This window comes from Triturus cristatus, chromosome 4_2, assembly GCF_964204655.1.
Source record: "Triturus cristatus chromosome 4_2, aTriCri1.1, whole genome shotgun sequence".
NCBI classification, from domain to species: Eukaryota; Metazoa; Chordata; class Amphibia; order Caudata; family Salamandridae; genus Triturus; species Triturus cristatus.
This window is the reverse complement of record NC_140586.1, coordinates 686399137-686423723: the sequence shown is the minus strand read 5'-3', so window position 1 is coordinate 686423723 and position 24587 is coordinate 686399137. Positions and strand designations below refer to the sequence as shown.

The 24587-nt window shown below is 42.7% G+C and overlaps 1 protein-coding gene across 4 annotated transcripts in view; it reads right to left on the bottom strand.

Annotated features, from left to right (window-relative positions):
* The window catches only part of DAB1 (DAB adaptor protein 1), a 3595579-nt gene that overhangs the window by 5711 nt on the left and 3565281 nt on the right, over positions 1-24587 (bottom strand). For 2 of the 4 annotated variants that reach the window (XM_085602501.1, XM_085602500.1), the window contains 2 exons: positions 10543-10670; positions 10125-10223 (listed from right to left, as the gene is read on the bottom strand). In XM_085602501.1, the coding sequence (XP_085458627.1) occupies positions 10140-10223; positions 10543-10670 (212 nt within the window). In that variant the 3' untranslated portion in view covers positions 10125-10139. The remainder of the gene's footprint in view (positions 1-10124; positions 10224-10542; positions 10671-24587) is intronic. The other 2 variants (XM_085602502.1, XM_085602503.1) reach the window with 1 other exon arrangement.

The following is a 24587-nucleotide window of genomic DNA, read 5'->3' as shown; positions in this document are numbered from 1 at the left end:
AAAGAAAGGCTTGTTTAAACAACCAAGCCTTCAATGAGGGAGACTAGATCGGGTATATATCAAATATAAGGCTGAAAAAAATTCCACAACAAATGAGCTAAGGTAGAAAGTCTATGACCAACAAATCTAGGAACTTCCAGCAAGTTTACTGAGGAACAAAAACTGGGGCTACGTCTTTCAGAGTCATCTTGCTTTTGGATCATCTTTGTGGGAGTTGTGGCATCAATGCTTGTTTTACTTAAAATAGGAGGTCCTGATTCAGAGGCTGTTAGGAGCAATAGGCTGGCACTTCAAGGAACTTGCTTTAGAGGAGTCAAGAGGCAGCAGATGGTGACTGGGGCTGGAAAGTGCCCAGGAGACATTTAAGAGGCAGTGGATGTAACCTAACAAATTTCGAGCCAGGCACGAAGCACCTGGCAAAGGTTGGCCAAATTTTCTGTGGTAGTCATCTTGAATTTGACTAGTTCCCACAAGATCTCAAGTTGACCTGAGTGTAGTTACACTCACTGAAAAAACTCTAGAAAGGCAGTGAGTTTCCATTTCAGATGTTTGAGAGTTCAAATACTTCAATTTTGGATGACAAGGGTACAGGACCTTACCTCTTTGTAAGAGAACCTGAACACTGTAATTGAATATACAAAATCTGGATAGAAAGTGGATCCACTAGTGCACTAGTGTGTGTTTAATTTTAAAGACCTGACTCTGTTAACTAGAATTTGTTGAGAGAGACCTTGAACCTTGGCCTGATTTACTATGATTCTGCATAAAAGAGAATACTAAGGGAAGACTGTTTTGCCTATTGACCAAAATAATTTTACGACTTGTAGATCTGATTCTCAGATTAGCTCACCAATGTAAGTGAGTTGCATTGTGCCCTTTTTCCAAGGAAGAGCCATAAAGTGTATGAGAGCAAGACTTTAGCAAGACGTCATAAACAGACATTGAAGAGGCTGTAGTTTATTAAGCAGTCCTTTCAGAACATCTCACTTTTATGGAACTCAGTAAGTTTAATGACATCTAAAGAATTGTCAAACTTCACTGTGAGTGACTAGATAAATGTGTATTGCTAATCTGATTGTTGCAGGCAAGCCGTAATAGCATCCAGCAGAGTGCTTATTTTAAAATGTACTTTCTGTTATGCTTTTGATTGTGTTTTAATTTTGCTACCTGGAGGATTTTTGATTTTCAGTCTGACTTCTGTTCTGCCACAGTCTCCTATGACCAATTGTTGTGGAGAAGGCTCTCAGATTCCCTCACTTCCTGGTTGCCATTGGTGGCATGACTTCCACCAGCCATCTTGACGGTCAGCTGTCTTGTTTAATTTGGGACACATAAAAGGAGGATGCTGACGAGGGTGCGCAGTTGATGCACGCAGTGGTCGTATCTCTGGCGCACCAAAGGCAAGTCCGCCTGCACCCGTCAGCACCCAACCGTCGCAAGGAGCCATGATCCCTAGCCGTTTTCCCCAGAGGTTAGTCATTCAGCTTGACTATCTTATTCCTCAGATACTCTGCACAGCCTCAAGAATTTATTCAGGGCCTCCTCTCCCAAAATATCATAGTGCACTTTGTTATTTCCCTCACCATTTAGAAGGACCAGCAGCCTGTCACAACTGCAAGGCCCAGTGCTCTCTCATCCTGTCTAGTGAGGCTACTCCCACTTCAGCATATTCCCTCATGATTACTCACAGAACATACCAGCATTCTGAATCCCCCCTTGTAATTAATAGTCTTAACTGCTTTATTTGAAATACCAGATCTCTGCCAAAGCACGCAATGGAAAGAGGGATTTGTTCTCATCTTCCTCGCCCAAGATCGGGTTCCTAACTGAAACCTGTCTGAGTGCCACCACTTTACCAGCTATTACGTTGGGACTGCCAGACAACAATCACATACTTTGATGCAAGAGATTAGGCAGGATGGGTGGCGGCACAGCCATCTTGTTTGGGAACCCAGTCAAAGTCTCTCTTATAGATACCCCCATTACTGTTGGGTGGAAATATGTTTCTTAAAACTTAAACACTCTCCCAAGGACTGCTGGAAAGGTGCTTTAGTCTATCGCCCTCCAGGCCCTAAGAAATACTTTAGGCATCGTCTCACGGAATATATTGCATCCCATGTATTGACATCTCAGAAGTTTCTTCTATTAGGTGATTTTAATTATCATGGTGAGGACCCATTTGATTCAGACATTTCTCAACTTCTTGCTGATTTACAAACACTTGGTATGCACAACAAATTCAAGGGTCCAACACATACTGCAGGACATATGCTTGACTTACTGTTCACTAACTCCGAAACCCTGACCTGTCAATCCCCCCATCTTTGGTATGGACAGATCATTCTTTGATCATTGTCTTGATTCCCAAGACCAAAGAGTTATGGAAATTAACTACAGTAAAAAAAGCATCCATGGCAGAAAGTCACTCCTGACTCCTTTTCTACAGGGTTTGTGTTTACAATGACCACTAAGGACTTGGGAGTCAACTCAGCACTAGTGGAGTATCATGAAGCATTAAACACCACATTTGATGGCATTGCCCTCTCAAATTTGGTGTTATAACCAAGCATAGTTTCCATGCACCCTGGTATACCCCCGTCCAACACCAAGAGAAGGCCTTATGTAAAAAACTAGAGAGACGTTGGTGCAAGACATATATTGCCTCTGATAAACAGGCCTACAGATAGGCTCCCACCAGCTATAACTGAAACATTAAAGTTGCCGGGAAAACATATATTTCCAACCAAATTGATCAGGACGGCAACTCTTCGAAGCAGCTATTTAAAGCACTCACCACTTGTATAAATCCTCGCTCCTGCTCCCAAGATATAAAGGCTTCACAAGAACTATGGGGTATATTATCAAGAACGGCGTTAAAAATTATCGCCGCTTTAGCAGCAGAAAACTGCCGCTAAAGCGGCGACAATGGCCTTGATAATATGCCCTTGTGAATTCATATAGAAGCCCAGGTTCCGGTGAGAACATGGGCTTCTATGGGAATTCTCCAGGGCATATTATCAAGCCGATTATCACCGCTTTAGCGGCAGTTTTTTGCCGCTAAACCGGCAATAATTTTAAATCTGTCCTTGATAATATGCCCCTCTGTGATTATTTCAAAGACAAAATCAGTGCAATCTATCACAACTTCCCTGACCCCTCCAATCTGACAGATGTGGATTCAATTGCAAACCCTCCCTTCCGTGAGTGGGTTCACAGTTTGGGAAAGTTTAAGGGTTTCTCGCCTAAGAGCATTCACAGAGTGTTGGAATCAGCCAAATAAGGCTCTCCACTTGATATATGCCGCCCCCCCAGGATTGCATTAAGTATAATGAGGTTACCCAGTGACCCTAAGAACCTGGGTGTCTGAAATAAAAGGTAAGGTGGGTTCTGTCAGTAGTTAGATAATTACTTTAGCAGCATTTATAAGTAAAAAGAAAAAAGGTAAACACACCTACACTGAGGTAATCAATATCAATTGTATTTATTAGTTCATTTTTCTGGTATACAATTAGGATTATATCTTAGTCAGGCTGTCACAAAAAACAACAATTTTGTTTTTTAAAAAAGGGTGGCGCAAACAAACTAATCAGTGATAAGGTGATCTAAAAGTGACAAAGTGCTTTGGGTGAATAAAATATATACAGTGCTGTACAAAATGTATATAAAATGTTCATTCAGTAGACATCAATCCCTATTTAATTGAATCTCCAATCCATACTTTGTTCTGCTATTAAAATGAGTGTTGAAAATGGGGAGAGATTGTGCAGGCATCTCGATGTTTCGACCGAAGAAAGAGCCTGATTCAGTTGAAGTCACGTCGGGTCTTCTTCAGGACTAGGTAGGACAGCAAGTAGTAGTAACCATCAAAGATCTGATGGGTGCTTCGATTGGTCAATCCACCAGGGGTTGGATTCTAGTCAAGAATGAAAAACTGCGTCATTGTAGAATCATCATGGGTACATGTCAGAGCCCCTTGATTGGCACGGCAGTGGATGTGACTCATCTACATTTCTGCATTCAGAATCTGACTCAACCTACCCCTGATGGTTCTACAATGATAGTTTTCATCTCTCTGGACAACTAGAAATCACGTACCATGTTAATTGACAAGGGAGTCCCACAGGGCTTATGTCTGAACCCCACACTGTTCAACATTTATGTTGCTCCCCCTGACCAAAGTCGTTAAACCCTTTGGTTTTGAACTGCAGTCCTATGCTGATGACATGCAGTTAGTCATCTCTTTTGACAAAGATCCGGCAAAAGTAAAAAAACGGTTCTTAGATGGGATGACTGCAATCACTACCTGGATGAGCAGCAATTACCTTCAGTTGAATGCAGAAAAACTGAACTCATGCTGTTCAGGAAAGCCCAATAACTCTGGTCCCCGGACCGGTGGCCCCGCAAACTAGGTTCTGCTCCGACACCCAAACAGGTTGTGAAGAACTTGGGCATTCGTTTGGAACAAGCATTGACCATAAAAGGGCAGGTCCTTGCCACTACGGGTACCTGTTACCATACCATGTGTCTGCTGAGGAAAGCTCTTCTTTTACTTCAGCTGTCAGGTAGGAAGGCTCTGGTACAAGCACTCATAATGAGCAGACTGGATTACGGCAACGTGTTACTCACAGCCCGTCTCATTCGCAACCTTCCATCTGGCTCTGCTTCCACACCTTTACTCAGATCTCTACAATGGCTGCCTGCCAAGAAAATAACTACTTTTAAAATGTGTTGTCTTACTCACAAGGCATTGGTGGGCAAAGGCCCCAGCTACCTTATTTAAAAGCTAAAACTTTACTGTCCAGCTAGGCACCTTAGATTTAGTGATAAAGCTTTGATCGTTGTATCAAAAAAAATAGAACTAGAAGTTGGTCTTTTTCCTACTTAGCCCCACTGTATTGGAACAGGCTACCTTACCACATGCACATAAGCATGCACACAAGCTCTGACCACCGGAAATTCAGGCAACTGCTCAAGACACAATGTTTTGATTGGTTGCTTCCTCTGCCTGCAATCTTTCTGTGCACTGAGATACTCCTCCGAGGGTGATTTGTGTCAAGACCAGCTTCAATCATTTTTGGCAACTCCCACCCATATGACCATGCTTAATTTGAGCCAGTGGTTTCCAGTGCTCAGTACCAGCATTTAATCATCAACACCAGTGCTTAAAGCGCAACCCTGACCCAAAGGTATTGGAGTGCTTTTCATTAGCACGAGATAAGGACAAATACATTTTTGGTAGGCACAGGGAGATTAAGTGATTTTCTTTTCTCAGAATCACAGGATATTGAGCGTACGCCGAAGCTCAAAACTGGTTCCCCAGCTCCAAAGTCAGCAGCTCTGGCCGTTACTCCACATCCTCTCCCCACTTGTAGGGTTTCATGGTTAGTAGTTGATTCTGTTATAGGCGACACTAATTGAAGCAATGGGCTGGTGCAAGCTGCCTCCATATGGAAGCCCCAGCACTTATTTTTTCACAAATGAATCACTGAATGACCACCTGGTAAAGGCTGACTTTACTAATAAAAATGTATATCTACCCAAACAAACACTTGACAGCAACATTAGGAATATATAATGAAAGACTGGGGGGAAAACAGAACGTCCTAACCTATTTTATGCAGTTATACAGCTCTTTGATGACAGTTCATAACAGTCACTGTTCTATATTAGGGTTGTATTTTATGAATTGCGGTAATAGAACAATCTCTGACAAAACCAGCAATCCACTCAGCTATCCACATACAATACAGATCTGTGATCTGCACGGTGCGTGTTCTTTGCAGCAGGCATATTAACTGAGTCAAAACTGCCCGTTGACAAAAACTGATCTCTCTCTCTAGCAGGAACATTAATTACAAGGGTTATCTTGACATTGTTAATGCTGCTTGAAAACTGGATGCACGAGGAACTCTGCTGAAGGTGTTTTTAAATTGTAAGTTATTACTAAATACAGCGGTCCTCCCCCCTTGAGGTCAGTGCCCCATCCCCAGGTCAGCGCTCATTGCGGCCCTGATAGAGCAGGTAAAACAACATTTTAGTTTGCATGAAATTAATCACGTAATCATTCTGAAAATTAATTTACAATAACATGTTTGCAGTGAAAATTTATTAATCAACCTTTGCACCTTGATAAACACAAAATACACGTGGGACTAAATTGCTAATTTTATGGCAGAACAATTAATTAATTAAGTACCGTACGCAAAACTAACCTTAGATTGTGGTGAAATAGTAAAATCGCATGTTTCATGTTGCTTTGTGATTTTTGTGCCTTAAAGATGTTGTATGGTAAGTATTATCACTTTAAATGTTGCTATAGCTAGGGAAAAACTAATATGTAATAGGATTAGTGCGGGTTTAAACATTAGAATCTTAATTTCTATATTTTAATTACTGTTATGTATATTTTTGCTTAAGTTGGCATTCTGGCCTACTAGGCCGCAGTACCCAAGATGGCGTTCTCTGAAGCATATGCTACCATGCGCATGTCTAGATGGCTCTTGAAATCACAAGGTAACCTGAACTCCTGACACCATGTTCCATGCCAAGGTAGACAGTCAGGACTTGACCGCCAGCAAAGGGATGATCAAATGAAAGTCAAGGAAGAGACAAAGAGAGGACATATTAGTGGGACCCTTTTACCTTGGGAAAGGATACAGATACTTTTTCTCTGCATGGGAATGGAACAGAAAATATCGATTTGAGAACATTGTGAAAAGTCATTATGGAGAACCAGTTTCACTGGGGAAATTTCAACAAACTACTGATAACCCCGAACTGTACAATCAGAACATTTGGTCTGACCTAATCTGAAATGAAGTAAGACAGAAAAAAGATAAAAAAAACCCTCTCATCAATCATTGGGGGTTCGTCGTTGTCGTCATGGTCGGCGGAATTGGAAGGGTTGGTTGCCGCAGCGTTTGTTCGGTTTATTCATTGAATTGCGGTCCTGGCTGCATGCATCTTTGGGTTATTCTTCTGTGTTTCCTAAATTCTATGCTATCAGTCTGAGTGTGGAATTGGTCCATGCTCCGGATTGATGTTCGGACTTTGCTGAAATTCTGAACTATCTACTCTGTATACTGTATTTTGTACGCTGGTTTGAACCTTTGGTGAGGACTGGACTGTCCGTTCGAGGGAGCCTTCATTTGAGAATGCTGATAACTCCCCGTTTGATTTGAGCCTTTCATCTTCTCTATATTGGTAAATGATTTAGTGTACTTGTCTTGAAAATCTATGTCTAAGAGAAATTTCTGAATGTTCATATTTTCTTTAATAAATTTACTGATCAAATAATGAGAGTTATATAATGAATGACAAATTAAGGGTTTATTTAATAAGATAAACAAAATTTTAGTTAATAAGAAATGAGTTTGTGGTTCTTAAATTAATTACAGAAAATATCAAATGATTCCTAGGCTTTAATTGTGTCTTAGTTGGTTCTAATTCACCATCAACCAGTCCAACTAGTTGGTCCATCGACCAAACAGTGGAGTGCCTTGATGTTTAAGTCAGGATTCTGAAGACGTATATAAAATGTATATGTATGTATATATATAATTCAATAAGAGTTTAATCCTGATAGGTAATAAGGTACCCATATGACCAGCGCCTTGTTCTCCTGTGTACAGATTTGAGTGAGTTTGGTTGAATGACGAGAGTGTTGGTGTTATGGGCCCCACCAATGAATGAGTGTATGAATGAGCTGTTGTGAATAAGAATCTGTAACATAAGGAGAATAAGAAAATGTGTCCTCCGCACTGCATCAGGCCCCACCAGTCACACTGCCCTAAAGCTGGCCCTGATACACACACTATAAGCTAAATTAACATAACATGTCTAGTTATCCTCAGTTATCCTCCTCAATCCACACTCATCTAAAAAAAATGTGTTCCCCTGAAGGCAACTGTTCATACACAGGTCTACACAATGCTTCTTACAGGTAGAAAACCTTTTATTTGTACCTAAGATGAGCAACATAAGCCTTAGTCAACAGGGAATCTAGAGTGGCAGTCTGAAATGTCTTCACAGGATCGATCCCCAGGCATCCCCTACACTAACCTACTCTCCCATGCCTCAGAGTGGCTTGATCTGTTTGGTCTCATCTAGGCTCATGCTCTAGGGTATGGGTGGCATGCGGTACTATTCTGCCCTTATATAAGTATCTGCTCCTCAGAGGGAAAATACTGGACTTGGGGACAGGCCATTTGTAAGGTGACTGCCAATGAAGCATGCTGCACATGAGAATAATTGAAACTCCCTTTTTTCTGCTTTGATGGCCGACTTACTAGGGCCTGGGTCAGACAGTTCATTGTGGACCTCCCATTTAAAGATACTTTAGTAACTAGGGTCATAGTTAGTGTGAGGAATTGAGTTCTGACCTGCTTTAACCTGCCTAGATATTTTTATTTAAGACCACCCGGTGTTTTTATTTCTTCTGTGATTGAGTCTCACTCGCTTTAAGTCTTGCTAACAGCAATTTGAGTGATAACTGCTATTTCCCACCTTTTAGAATAAGGCCAGCAGACTTATTACATATGATCACATGTGCGGGTTAAGTGAGAGTGGGACTGGTATCCTGTCACAGATGGGATCTTTAATAAATTAGAATTCATTTTTTCGTCAGAATATGGTCAATTCAAAATGCTTACTGATAAATCTTTAACAAGAAAAACTGAGTATTAACAAAAGATTAATTAAATCACCTCTTGCAATGGCACTGGATAGGAAGGTAAGATATAAGCATATAAGCTGGCAGAGCACCAATAGAAAATTATTAAAACTTCAAAACATGATTTGTAATGGACAGTCTTTTTAATGTTATTTACTTGGAGGAGGCTGCAGCAGAATTCTGAATTTGAACTTCACAGAATATTCTGCTGCATATAAAAATGCTGGACGTCTTTAATTTTGGAGTGAGGTTTTCAAATGTAGTTCAGCTCTTTGAAGGCCTAAACAGCTTTCTCTTATTGTATGCCTGAACTGTAGAACTATATCTATTTTCTTAAACAAAATCTCTTATGTTCAGTTAACCCCTTCGATGCTGCGCAGATTCCGCCGCTGTGCTGACGGAATCTTGCGCGGGCGTGGTCATGACGGAATGGTTCCGTCATGAGCACAGCTCAACCGTGGGTCATGACGGAACCATTCCGTCATGAGCACCGAAGGGGTTAATAAGCAATCTAGGGTTTATCTGAAGAGCTTGTGGGTTCTATTGTGTGACCATTCAGAAAACAAGTAAAAATAAAGAATTAGGCAAATTCCATCGCTGTGTTATGTGCTTAATATTTGATATGCTTGTTAGTGTTTGATGTTGTCATCCTATTCGTAAAGTTGTAAAGCAAGGGATTTTGTTTGTGGTGCTTGATATGTCAAACCACTTGGGCATTCTGGATTTTCAAAAGAGGGTTTATTATATGAATTTCCCTACAGTGGATTTTAATGGAGCCTTTTTCATTAATTGCTTATACTGTCAAATTGACTTGGTACCATGTTAATGGATTATCAACAGGTATGGGTATCCATAATGTCAAATGACCTGACTATTTTATCAAAGAGATATCTCAGGTAGCAAACTTTAAGTAGCCTATGCAGCACCATCTCAAATATAACAGTAATGTTCAAGGATGAATCAAGAAAAGGCATCTCCATTATCCATAGTATGTTTATCATCATGGCAGAGGACATAGAAAGTGTGTCATCTATTCACACTTTCAAGGTGGAAAGGTGAAATCAACAGATGAATCCAAAATTAGACTCAAGTACATTACTTGCTGTTCTTCAAATTGCAACTTTTGTATTAAATCCATTGCACATAAGCAGAAAAATATATCCATAACATGCAATGGTTCACGAGAAACCATACCATTCCAAATATTATCATGCAAAGTGTTTACATGCCAAACTCAATAATTTAATACAAAATATGGCGACAACTGCAGCAAAAAGCTGCATATCATGAGTATTCCATGGGTTGTGAATGAAAGTCATGCATCCACTGCAAATGAGAGTGACATTATATAGGAACCACAAGTACAAATGTAACAGACTCTGATAAACACAGTGTGGTGAGCAATGGTGGATGGAAATCTCAGGAGTATGAGAATAAAAGGACAGATACCTACCCCAACCTTTGCTATCTAGCTATCGACTTGTGGGCTTACAGTATCGGCAGTGGGTTCACCATAGGGATCGGTGCTGCATGAGGCCTGAGATGCATCAGGCTAGAACACAAGAAGACAATACCTTTTGGTCTCAACAACAGCACTTGCTCTGAATTGTGTTTAATGATGTATGTGATAACCCAAAGTGAGAAAAACTATATAAACATCTTAAACAGTCCACAAAAATTCAACAAGTAAACACTGCAACAAATCAGTTCATAGTTAATTTTGATAATAGAATAAACAACACTCCAGCCATTGGCATGCTTTTTAAATATGCATTAAAATTCCTGTTTCTTTTAAAATAAAGTTAAATTGACATATTTTTCAAAGTCCTTTTCTTCCATGAGAGAATTTCTTTTTAAGCCACAATACTTACTAAATCTTGTCCTTCGCTTTTACTTGGGCTGTCAAATCCTTCTTCAAAGATGTCATCTGCATTGGGATCACTCGTATGAGATACTGATGACTTGGATGGAGAGCTTTGCCTGGGTGCAGGAGTTGGCGCTGAACAGATAACACACAATAGGAAGTTATAATTTAATCTAGAATTATTAAGACATTCAAATATATCTGCATTTCAGTGAACTCTTAGAATATGTTACCAAAAAAATGTAATCACAATCCATTTTGTTTTAAATTCATACTATTGTTTAGTGCATCACTTGAGATAGTGATATGTTTCTGTGGAATTATGTAAGTCACAGTAAGGTAATACACCTGGATATCTAACTGTTGTTTGTTTCTAAGAATTGTTTGAATGTTCAATTACAAAAACTAAGGCACTGACGTGTTATCATTGAACACAGAATAATTTATAACCAGAATCATAGTGGTGAATTTGGACTTTGGGGACTCTACATGAAAATCTCTTAGTATGCCATATATATATATATTTTTTTATTTCAAAGTATTTTATTAGTTTTTTTATACAAACAAATACAATAGCATTCTGTCAGGGGATTAGCCAAAAATAGTCAATATACAATAGTACTTTACGGTAAGGTATCTGTTTTAGCTAAATCCCTCTCATATTGACTTGCCAGGAAATTAGGCAAATGTTGATAGAGAGAGAGAAACAAAAAAAGAAAGAGGTGAGAGGATGATATGAGAGAGGTTCTGTGGCTCTGAGTTTGATAGGTATTTCAGTCATGTGGCAAAACTGACACCCCACTAGTTGGCCTATGGCGGGAGAGGTTGTCGTAACGGGCAGTCCAACAAGCCCCCCCGATGTCCCATCGGCCCGTGGTGTTAACCTCCGATTGGCACCGTTCCCCATAGGGGGAGGAGAGAAGGGAGCCAGAGTGGCTTCAACGGGGTTCGTAAGAGTCTAAGTACGCATCTAGTGACTTCCACATCCCCCTGGTTGCTTGTCACCAGGGGGAGTTCTGCAACGCAATGTTATCCGCACCTCTGAGGTACTTCACCCAGTTGAACCAGCCCTTGTATAAGGTCTTAGTCGTGTCCTTCCAATTCTTGATGACCATTTTCACTGCTGCAATGAGAAGCAGGTCCAGTAGGTCTTTATCATGCTCTGACAGGCTTTTGGTCATGGGATGGAATAAAACAAAGACATCATGGGGGATATTCTCAAGAACGTGTGTTAATTATCGCAAAATTTGCTTAACGCAACTTTGCACACCGTAGTCTATAGCGGGAAAAAAACACTGAGTTAACATTGTATTCTCAACACGGCGGCACCATGCGATAGTCTCACGACAACGCGCCAAATGACCGCATTAGAACGAACGCAACACCGAAAAAATGCAAAACACGAACGTGAAAAAAGTTGTGATGTGGCCAATCACGTTACAAAACTCAGCGATTACCAGCGACAGGCTTGCAATTCCCACGCATCATGCGGGAAAATGCACTTTAAAAACACCTAAAAACACAAACAAAATAATTCAAACTGCGTAGCACCATGGAGGAAGCCGAAGCAAGAACAGAGGACGACCAGAACCCCACAAGCCACCAGGGGGACCTGCCTGGGACCTCGGGATCACGGAAGGGCAAGGAGAAGAAGACGAGGAAGACGAGGTTCAGTCCTCAGGAAAACAGGTTCATCATCACGGAGGTGATAGAATACCACCAACAACTGTTTGTCACCTCTAACATGCCATTGGCAAATTAAAATGCAATATGGCAGGCCATCCTGGACAAGGTGAAAGCAGTCATAGTGAGGAAGAGGACAATTGGAGAGGTCAAGAGGCGCTGGAATGATGCGAAGCGCAAAACCAAGAAGAAACTCGCTGACAACCATCAGGCAGCAATGCAGACTGGAGGTTGCAGTCCAGCGGAACATCAGGAGCTGGATGAGATGAAGGTAATGGTGTCCACAGTCATCAGTGGGGAGATGTTGGCAGGACTTGGGGGTCTGGACACTGCCCGATATGACCTGACACAAAAGCACCAGGGTGAGTACCGAACAGGGACTGGGGGACAGGGTGGAGATGGGCACAATGGCACACATGCACAATTAAGTAGAGCACACTGCACACCCACAATGACTTTTGAGCATGTCCCTGATCCCCTTGGCACACTGCAGAACACATACAAAAGGCAAGTAGGCCCAAGTCCACAATGGGCATAAAGACGCCTCCCCCCATACAGCACGAATCCCACAGCCAACCCATGCACACGCGAGAAAACCAGCAAATCTGCGTGTCCGTGAGTCACACTGACATTGTAAGTGACACTGCATGATGAATAACATGGCTGCAGTCCAATAATCACGACATGCTGCACGCCACAACACTGAGGTGGCTGACTCTGGAACACATCCGGAAAGGAGCAGGTCACACCCTGACACATCCACGTGCACACACAACCCCTGACGGCAACAACACATCTGCAGATAGACCATTCCCAAGAGTCCAAATCAGCCAAGTCTGCAACATCTCATCACTGTAAAAGCACAGAAGTCATAGGCACACCTCCGCAAAGGGATAAGGGGCAGCAGAATCACAGCTGCAGGGGCGACTCACCCACAATGCAGCACACACACATAGCAACAACAGCACATCAACATTGATGGCAATGTGGTAAGAAGTGCAATACTTTCACTGCAGAACAGAGGACACAACTGGTTCCACCTGTGCGTGGAAACTGGTCAATCACAACTGGCATAGCAGGAAACTGTAAGATGAAAATGTACGTGTAAAACCTCACATCCATGATGTAGTTCAAATGTCCACTGTCCTACATCAAATACTCATCTCCTCCCAAACAGTCACAATGTACATTGTCATGCAGTCCCATGGTAAACATGAACATACATGTCAACACAATGTTAAAATGCATCTCCCCTTCACATAGCAGAGGGACAATCAACACCTCCTGTAGAGCAGACCAGACAACATATCAGTGATGATGAAGAGGATCTCCACATCTTTGATACCGACGCCCAACAACAGCTCATGGACATCTTAGGCAACCCACCTCCAGGAGCAGGGCAGCCCAGCTGCATCCAGGAGACACCACCCCCTGCACAGACCACACAGCAGGAAGCACACACCACCACAGATGGCTCCCAGCACCTCACAGAAGCACACATCACATTCCTTGGCCAGGTGTTAGACTGCCAGAAGGAGTTGGATAAACAGATGCGGGTGGGGCTCGGACTCATGGCAGCCAAACTCGATTACATACGTGGGTGTCCAATCCCTATCAGGGACCACTTACACTCACAAAGGGACACACACACTGCGACATAGCCACACACATTGGCACATTTCCAGTACTGAACCACGCCCAGAGCCCCAGGACAATCGTTCACACCCCTACACTGGACTTGTGTACGCCGGCCCAGTCCACTCCTCTTACGTTTCAAGGGGGGGACGAAGGAGCTACATGTACAAGGTCTTACCAATTGCCTGGGGTGACATGGTTGAGTCCGCTGTGCAAAGCACAATGTAATGTGGTAGGGCCCGGGCCATCATGCATACGTAATGAGCACACAGACACACTTTGATAGTCACTTGAACTGGCTACGGGCACATGCGCCCAGCCACTCTTTATTACCAGGGTCACCTGACCAGTGACGCCTTTGCTGGATGGGTGTGGGGTGAGTGTGAGCCAGCCCTCAGGGAGTGGTTGGTGCTGGCAACAACTTGAACAGTGTTCACCATTAAAGCGGAAACAGGAAACACCAACATAACACAAACAACTGCGAAGCATCATGTTGGTTGCCAGAGCAAGTACAGAGGTCACCCAATATTCAATTAAAAGGGTTGGCGAGTCGCAGTGCACAGAGGTAGGGGCTCAGGTGAAGAAAATGTCCAAGATTGTTTCCCGTCGGGATATTTCTGCTGCAGCTGCAGTAGGGTGTGTTACACCTGCCACATCTTCCCTAGTGTCATCCCAGGTCTTCGCCACTGCCTGAGGTGACATAGTTGCGTCCAAAGTCCACAGCACATACCTCATTCATAGCTCCTGGTGTGTAGCTGGACTACCACCTAGAGTCTGCATTGATGCCTTCTCATTGTTGCCTCCTGCCCTCCCATTGTCCATGTCTTCACACCTCCGCACACCGGTCACATCTTCCCCAGCATCGTCCCTGGTCTTCCCCACTGCCTGAGGTGACATTGTTGTGTGAGCTGTCCACATCAAGAAAGATCTATTGGAAAGGGACCATGAGTTGTGGTGCACTGAGTTGGTGGCACCTGAAGAGCTGTGCAGAGTAGCAAGCTGATGATGGCATTCAAGACATGTGTGAGCAACTCGGAGAGTCTGGCTGTAAGACTCTTTCGACTCTTGCAGTTGCTGGTTGGAGGTGGTCCTAGTGGTGGTGGTGTGTGCATCCTGCGGTGATGCGTCATCCGGGCAGGTCAGGACACAATTTTATGTGTGAGCCCTGGTGGACCACAGTTGAGGCTGAAGGCAGCGGACAGCGCTGGGTCACAGACCCATGGTGTTGATGAGCCCCAGGCCATCGACACAGAGGCCATCCAGTAGTCAATCAGACAGGGTCCATGACTTGAACTGCACAGAGTTAGTGGCCCGGGATGTACTGCGGCCAGCACAGGCACACCGCCATGGGACGATGACTTGCAGTGCACTGAGGAAGGGCCACAAGAGCTTACTGGGTACTCGTTGATGTCGAAGGTTAATGTCGTGTTGTGTTTCGGGGGACAGTGGAAGGTATCCTTCCAGGGCATGATGCAGAGGGCAGAAGCAAGTCGAAACAGGCAAATGGAGGAGTAGAATACTACAGACTCCTTTTTACCACCAAGTCAGTAACAGCTGCATGATGATGGACACAACCCCCAGGCCATGGACTCAGACGCCATCAAAGTTCAAGCAGAGATTGTCCATGATTTTCAGGGCACAGAGTCAGTGGCACCAGGTATGAAAGTGGATGCAGTCTGCGATGAGGCCTGTGCAATGATATAAACTCTGCCATGAATAAATCAAGGCTCAGATCCAAATGTTTGATCTACTTGACCACAGATTAGGCCGGAGGCAGCGCCCGCATTGGCCCACAGCCACGTGTCGTTGGTTTGCGATGCACAGAGTCAGTGGCACCAGAGCAGTTGTTGGTAGTGTTTGATCACCTCTGTAATGATGATCCTTTTTTCCTCAGGACTGAACCACGTCTTCCTCTTACCCCTCTCCTTGCGTACAATGATATGAACTCTGCCATACAGAAATCAAGACTCAGTTCCAAATGTGTGACCTACTCGACCGCAATGTAGGCTGAGGGCAGTAGTCAGCAAGGGACCACAGACAGGTTCCGTTCGGATGCTATGCACAGAGTTGGTAGCACCACATCGAAGAGAGAACAATGATATCAAGTCAGCCATAAAGTGTGTACTCTGCCAGTGCATAATCAAGACTCAGTTCCAAATGTGTGAACTGCTTGCCTGCTGTGTAGGCCGGAGGCAGCCGTCAGAGTGGGCAACCACTGTTCAGCAAGCTCCTCCTGGAACTCTAACACACGATGTTGAGATGGCATGTGGAGATGACTTGTGGTTGACAGAGCTGAGCGGGTGTGCAGCCTGCGATGATGCCGTGTCCTGCCTGGTACGGACTGGATTGGATTGGTGTGAGGCCTGCTGGACCACAGTGTAGGCAGCACACAGGTTACCTTGCGGTGCTGGACCGCAGTATAGGCCGAAGGCATAGTCAGCAAGGGCCCACAGACACGTGTGGTTGGAATGCTAGTCACAGAGTTGGTGGCACCACATTGAAGGGAGTATAGTGATTTAAACTCTGCATTAACATGTGTACTCGGACATTGTATAATCAAGACTCAGTTCCAAATGTGTGACCTACTTGACCGCTGTGTAGGCCGGTGGTGTATATCAACAAGAAAGGAGTGCTGCGGGCCAGTCTCGGGGAGGACAGTGATGGTCTGAGGAGGCTGCTAAGGTCGCGGTCCTCAGGCTTGGAGCTTGCAAAGGCACATGGTGGGCCCTCTTTGACACACGCCGGTGTTGGAAGGTGAGCAGTGTGGCCTGGTTGCGCACGGGTGGCCAAGACAGGTCTGGGGACCTGCGGCCTAGGGTGCAGCAGGCGCACATGGTCGCAGGCACCGCCGCTCACGGCGTCAGCCTCGTGGCATGCTGGGAGGCACCGCCCTGGCAGACACATTGGCCATTCTGGAAGAGAACCACACCCAGAGCTACGGGCTTTTTATTAACACCCCCATGCTCATGCTCACAGGGGGGGGCGTAATGAGCTACTTTCTGCACTCTTCCCCACTGCCTGGAGTAACATGGTTGTGTCCACTGTTCACTACACTCCAAACCCCAGCAGTATATGTCGACATAGGCATGTCTGTGGTCAGCATACTGCAGTCTGGGCAACGCATCCACGCCACACTTGGCACTGTGTACATTCTCATTCATGGGTCACTTGCTTCCTTCGCACATGCATGGTTCCCACCTCTCCCCACATTCTGCAATTGTGTGGCTGAGGTGCCATGCCGTTGATGGCTCATGTACATGGCTTGCCCAGGTCACCACAGTAAGTTGTGCTGTTGTGTCTGGTAGGTGGGCATGTTGTTTGGCATGTTGTGTGTGAGTTTGTGTTGTGTGCATTCCCAGAATTGTGAGTTGCATGATTGTGGAGTTGAGGTGTGTGGTGTGTTCATTTGGTACTTTCCAACAAGCACTGCATTCCGATAGGTGCCAGCCTCAAAGCGCTGGTTGATGATGGACTGTCGGAAGATGAAGGAATCATGCACACTGCCTGGGTAGTTGGCGACGACATTGGTGAAGAGTCCCCGGTGGTCTACTATTGCCTGCACATTAATTGAATGCATGTGCCACCTGCTGCGTTAATTGTGTGCAGTTGCGGCAGGGGGCACGAGGAGTACATGTGTGCAGGCGATTGCCCCAACATGTGTGGGAAGGCAGCTATGGAACAGGTTTCCAGATGTTCCTGCGCAGTGTGTGGGAAGTGAAGGTACTGGGGTACCAAGCTGATGATGGCATCCAAGACAGGTGTGAGGAACTTGGATAGGGCTGGCTGTGGGACTCCTCCGACTCTGGCAGTTGTTGGTTAGAAGGTCCCAGAGGCCAACATGTGCAGCACAGCCAGCAGCTTTGTCTGCGGAGGGATGTTGGTTGTCTGCTGTGTTGGTACAGTCAGCATGTGTGCAATGATGGTCAGGATGCGTAGGATGGTTGTCCTTTTGAGGCTGTAGTGGGCAATGACATGCTCTGGTGTTAAGTCTGTGAGGCTGGTGCGTTTACTGAAGGTCTGCTGTCTTTGTCTGCGCTGCCTTTGTGGTGGTCCGGGGGGAATTTGGGAGGTGGTGGCGGGTCTGGGGGTGGTGGTGGTGGGTGTTGTGGCCCTCTTGGGGCTCCGAGCTGCATGATGAGTAACTCCATGGCATCTGTTGTTCTTCAGGTGTGGCTCTGGGTTGGGCTTCCTTTATGGTGCAGGGTGTCGTCCGACTTAACACAGGTCAGAGCAGGTGTTAAATCCCTGCTGCTAACGCGCCTTATCACATGTTTTGTGAACTTATTGCCGATCTAGCTGGTCATTGAGAATGTTGCCAAGTGTAGTTGTCACTGCTTTTTGCACGGGAACGCCTGCTCTGCATCTTATTATCGTTAGTTGCTGGTGTCCTCTGTGGCGATGTTTTTTGCCGCTGCTATCGCAGGAAAACTGGTGATATTGGCTGTTAGTACCAGCTTGTGAATAGTGCGATGAATTTATCGCTACTTTGGCAGCGATAAAGTGCCGCTAACTCGGCGATAAGTCCTTGAGAGTATGCCCACAAGTATTTATGATTTTGAAATATTGCAAATACTATGGGAATGGTATATAAATGTACGGATTCCGTTTTAACATCAGACACAAGCTGCTGAATGCATGAGATGTTCGTGACTAAGAATAAGAGACTCCGATAATTTTTTAAATGGTATTTATGCTACCTCACCTGTGAGCTTTTTCTCTTTCTAAATTAAAATGAAGGAACTAATCACAGTAAAAACGCAAATGTCAATACTTTCCTAAGAAAGAGAAACATACACATTGAACAGATTATTTTTCAAACTGTTATTAAAAAAAAAAATAACGATCGTGTCTTGCATTTTAAAACTGTCCTCTCTAACTCCAAGAGTAAAGCAGTGCACATTGTGGTGGTGTAGGTGGCAAGTACAGTACATCTGTTACTAACTACCTTGATTATGGCTGATTTTGGGATCATTTTGCTAATTTTCTGTCAGGAAATAGAAGCGAAAATCCCTCCGATGCTTACATAATCATTGGAGCATGCACCTATTAGTACATGGATTTTCTTCAACCTTAATGAAGGGAACATTCTAAGAAGACGGTCTACAGTAAGCCAAGCAATTCCTATTCAGGCGCTGCAACTAGGAGTTGAGCCCACAAGCTCCTTTGCTATCGCAATGGCAAGTATAGTTTTCTGGGCCTATAATCTTCTCCACGCAACAACCCTTAGGTATATACTGAAAAAGGAACTGCTTGAAACGCTTAAAAAAGGATGTTACACTTATTTTGAACCTAAGATAGGTTTTAGTGTTATTTGATTGCAAGAAAGAATATTTGCTAGAGTGGACCCCTGCACAACTCCTCCTTTTCTTAAAGACTGCAATTTCTAGACTAGCCTCTAGGGTGACATCGCCCATTGCAAGACTTTAAAATTGTATAAATCCTTTTCTGATAAAGTATACACAACCACAAAGGTATTTATCCCTAACAATGGACCATAACATTAGGAGGGCCATTACTCTACTCAGACCGTGTGCTCTTTCATTAAATGTATATAAAGGTCATTGGTATAGTTCCAGTAGCACACAATCATTACATATCTGTTTTATATCATACATCTAATATAACAAAAGTCGATAAATTGATTTATTTCAAAATGTTTCCTGAAAATGAATATTTGTGTTTAAAGGTTTTAAAATGTCAACATCATTCTTGAGACTGTTTATAAAAAATATCTCTGTTGTAAAATGGTACCTTGTTTCATGATTGTTGATTTCATTTTGAGGTCTAAATTATTACAATTCTTGTCTTGTCTTTTACACCTTTTATTGTTGATCTTTTCTTTAGATCCTATAGGACATGATGAGTAACATTTACATGGTGCTAACTGACATCTTAACAATTAAATGCACTGTTTAGGGTATTTTCGGAAACTTTCTGAACTCCAAAGTGAAGTGTGCCTTGTCTATATGGATTTTTTCCAACATCTATGTAAACCACAGATATTTATGTACTGTTAAATGATATGTTTCTTGTAATTTCTTTGCAACATTCAACACATGTAGGCAAAACAAGATAACACATGGGATAAAGTACCAACGCTATAAATTACAATGACAATGATAGTAACCAAGGAGTTTCATCAACAAAATGAAGCAGAAGGTCAAAGGCAGAAAGTCTAAATAAGGTAATGGAACAGCATGGAGACTTCCAATAACTCTATTAATGTAAATGCAGGGGGTACCCCTTACAATATCTAGCTCTTTAAACTGCACGTCTGCTCTTTCTAAATGTGCTAAGCTATTTTCCATATAGGTATTCAATTTCCCTATCTCAGAAGAAAGGATAGATGATTCAGCTGTATTTGGGGTTTGAATGTGTGGCCTGCAGATTACTTCATGTTTCGAAAACATATTTTTGAGAGGTGAAACACATTTTTGCTTCTCCTCTCTCTGGTACATACTTCTTTTTTACCTTTTTTATTTTAAGAGGTGCAAGAGCTCTGGCTCCCATTCATATCTCATTCATATCTCTACCACCTTCTACCCACCTTTTTAAACCTTCCTCCCTTTTCAGGAAAGTAGGCCTGTACTAATGACACATACAGTACAAGGAAGCTCAGGCAGTTTTAGGTCTCCTGCACTTAAGCTTCCACCCATTATTGCGGTGAACTTTCAGAAGGATGGGTGCATGCTGACATTACCAGTCATATTCAGTAAATTATTACAGCAAGTTGGTGCATCATTTTCTTAATACATCTCAAGTGCGGACATAAGAATTGCTTACCTTTGTGGGAAGAAGCTGTGAATTGCCAGAGTCACACTACAGAAGCAACTTAGAAGCACTGGTTGTGGGTGATATATATATATAGAAGATAACTTAATGCTAGTGAACAGTTCATTAACCCTAAATATATATATAAATATATATATATATATATATATATATATATATATATATATATATATATATATATATATATATATATATATATATATATATATATATATATATATATATATATATATATATATATATATATATATATATCCAAATGACATCTGCTTCTTCTGGACAGCTAGCCCCGTGGAAAGTGGTGTACACGCCAGCGAAGCAACCGGCAAATATTATCCAAATATATCCAAGTTAAGTGCGCTCTCAGGCAAGAAAACAGCACGACCAGCAAGTAGAGGTGACCAGGTTTAATTCATGACGCGTTTCGACTGCGTCCGCAGCCTTGCTCACATGAAGATCGTGCAACGTGGGATACCATTGCGACTAAGTACAATGGGCAGTAACAGTAGAAACAGGACTGGACTAAGCAGCCATTTTGCATAGGTCACAGAAAGTAAATATTATATATACATAATATAACAAAATCAAATGATGAGCGTGACCTGTGGAACAAAATATACGAACTTACAACGACAGGGTTCGTTAGTATTGTGCGTACAGAAAAATAACAACGTTATTGGGCTACATGAATGAGATATCTTCCAAGTGCTCAGATATATGTCGATAAAGTTATATTCAAAATGTAAGTACCACTCGAAAACATAGGAAAGTGTTGTGTAAGTACACTTTAAGGAAAGCGCAAAGAAACCACAGTATGTCTGTGTAAATTGCATCTGGCCCCATAAACGTGTCCCATCTAGTGCAAAGGCTGCTGTTATTGTCTCCCAAAGTGTTAGTCAGTTACAGATTGGAGGCAAGAGAGGGCTAAGGTATATGCACAAAATTCTATATAATCATATCCAGGCATAGTGCTCTTACCAGTAAAATATCACCGACTACCAAACCCCAAAAGTAAACGGAATCATTAAGACTTGCCAACAGTCTATAACTGGTGGATACCAGGTCACGGCATAGTGCCTGTAAAAATAACATGGTAATGTAAATCCAAAGTTTCCGGAAATAATGATAAGTACATACAAGCATAGTGCATGAGAAATCAATCTCGGCCTAGTGCAATAGAATGCTACCTTAACTGAGAATAAAAGTTCCGGAAAAAAGATCCACTTAGATGGAAAGGGGGGTCTGTCTAAACAAAATTACATCATGAAGCCCAAAAACACTTATCCTGATGTAGAATCATGCCCATCGTCGAGGTTTTCAGTCGCAATGTAGTGCCCAAATATTGACGTGATGGTGATAAAGTGACATTGAAGAAAAGGTTAGGTAACCAGTGAAGTGAGTAGGTACCTTCCTTCTCTCCTGTAAAAAATCATAATATGCAAGAATTAGAAAAAGTGAAATTACACAACTCTCAATGCATCAGGTAAAATAGAAACTTCACTATATGTTCAACAGAACAGCAGAAAATAGAAAGAAGAGATAAAAACATGGAAGGATAATCATGGGATATAGATAAGGACTGTAAGAATACACATGCTGGTACTAGAAATAACAAGTTGAGTAAGCCTACTCAGAGCCAAAACAAGCAAAAACCAAAGTTCTAATCTTTTTTCAATTGAATCGACAATTCCTCATCTTGGTTCATGCCCCATGGGGCTTTGGTTTGCAGATCAATAATATATCTGGACTCTCTCTGTCTGAGTTTCAGAGTTCTGTTACCTCCTCTGTGATCAATAAGTACTTGTTCCAGAATGAAATACTTCAAAAGAGAGGAATCAGAGTAATGTTTTTCTTGAAAATGGCGTGCTACAGGATATTTAGGGTCTCTGTTATTAATGGCCCGTTTATGTTCTAATATCCTTTTCTTTGCCATAAGGGTGGTGCTGCCTATGTAATATAGGTTACAGGGACATTCAATTACATATATAACAAAGGTAGTACTACATGTGAGGAATTGGATTATCTCTCTGTAGTTACAGCCTTGTTTATATTCTGTGCGGAAGGTACTGGCCGAACAGGCCTTACAATGACCGCAAGGAAAAAATCCATTAAGATTCTGAATCCCCCTTTCCGGTGTTAAGGTGATATCATTGTGTACCAGTATGTCCCTCAGATTCCTCCCTCGCCTATAGGTAATGTTAGGTCTGTTCTTAAAAGTATGACCTATGCTGTTGTCGTTTTTAAGGGTATTCCAGTTACTGGATAGAATGCGTTTAATGTTGTCAGATTCTGCATTGTAAGTGAGGATCACTCTTGTCTCAGTTTCACTGTTTTCCTCTACTCTAGTAGTGTTTTCTTTCAGTGTATCCTGTCTGTTCACCCGTTCTACTCTTCTAATAGCCTTCTTGAGTACCCAAATGGGGTAACCTCGGAGTTTAAATCTCTCTATCATCTCTGCGCTTTCCTTATTAAAAGCTTCAATGCTACTGCAGTTCCTTTTAGCCCTCAGCAGTTCGCCAAATGGAATACTCCATTTGAGGATATCAGGGTGACTGCTGAGGGCATGTAGGATGCTGTTGCCTGCAGTGCTTTTGCGGAAAAGAGAGGTCTGTAGTGTGTTATCCTTCACTTCAACTTTGACATCTAGGTATTCGACCAAACTGGCACTGATGTTACCTGTAAGTTGTATATTGCGATCATTGCAATTCAGTTCCTCAATGAACGCCTGAGCTTCTGAGTGACTCCCTTTCCATATAATGAAAAGGTCGTCGATATACCTGAGCCAAAGTTCCACCTTGTTGAGATCTCTGATGATGATTTTCTTAGAGAATATCTCTTCCGCAAAAGCACTGCAGGCAACAGTATCCTACATGCCCTCAGCAGTCACCCTGATATCCTCAAATGGAGTATTCCATTTGGCGAACTGCTGAGGGCTAAAAGGAACTGCAGTAGCATTGAAGCTTTTAATAAGGAAAGCGCAGAGATGATGGAGAGATTTAAACTCCGAGGTTACCCCATTTGGGTACTCAAGAAGGCTATTAGCAGAGTAGAACGGGTGAACAGACAGGATACACTGAAAGAAAACACTACTAGAGTAGAGGAAAACAGTGAAACTGAGACAAGAGTGATCCTCACTTACAATGCAGAATCTGACAACATTAAACGCATTCTATCCAGTAACTGGAATACCCTTAAAAACGACAACAGCATAGGTCATACTTTTAAGAACAGACCTAACATTACCTATAGGCGAGGGAGGAATCTGAGGGACATACTGGTACACAATGATATCACCTTAACACCGGAAAGGGGGATTCAGAATCTTAATGGATTTTTTCCTTGCGGTCATTGTAAGGCCGGTTCGGCCAGTACCTTCCGCACAGAATATAAACAAGGCTGTAACTACAGAGAGATAATCCAATTCCTCACATGTAGTACTACCTTTGTTATATATGTAATTGAATGTCCCTGTAACCTATATTACATAGGCAGCACCACCCTTATGGCAAAGAAAAGGATATTAGAACATAAACGGGCCATTAATAACAGAGACCCTAAATATCCTGTAGCACGCCATTTTCAAGAAAAACATTACTCTGATTCCTCTCTTTTGAAGTATTTCATTCTGGAACAAGTACTTATTGATCACAGAGGAGGTAACAGAACTCTGAAACTCAGACAGAGAGAGTCCAGATATATTATTGATCTGCAAACCAAAGCCCCATGGGGCATGAACCAAGATGAGGAATTGTCGATTCATTTGAAAAAAGATTAGAACTTTGGTTTTTGCTTGTTTTGGCTCTGAGTAGGCTTACTCAACTTGTTATTTCTAGTACCAGCATGTGTATTCTTACAGTCCTTATCTATATCCCATGATTATCCTTCCATGTTTTTATCTCTTCTTTCTATTTTCTGCTGTTCTGTTGAACATATAGTGAAGTT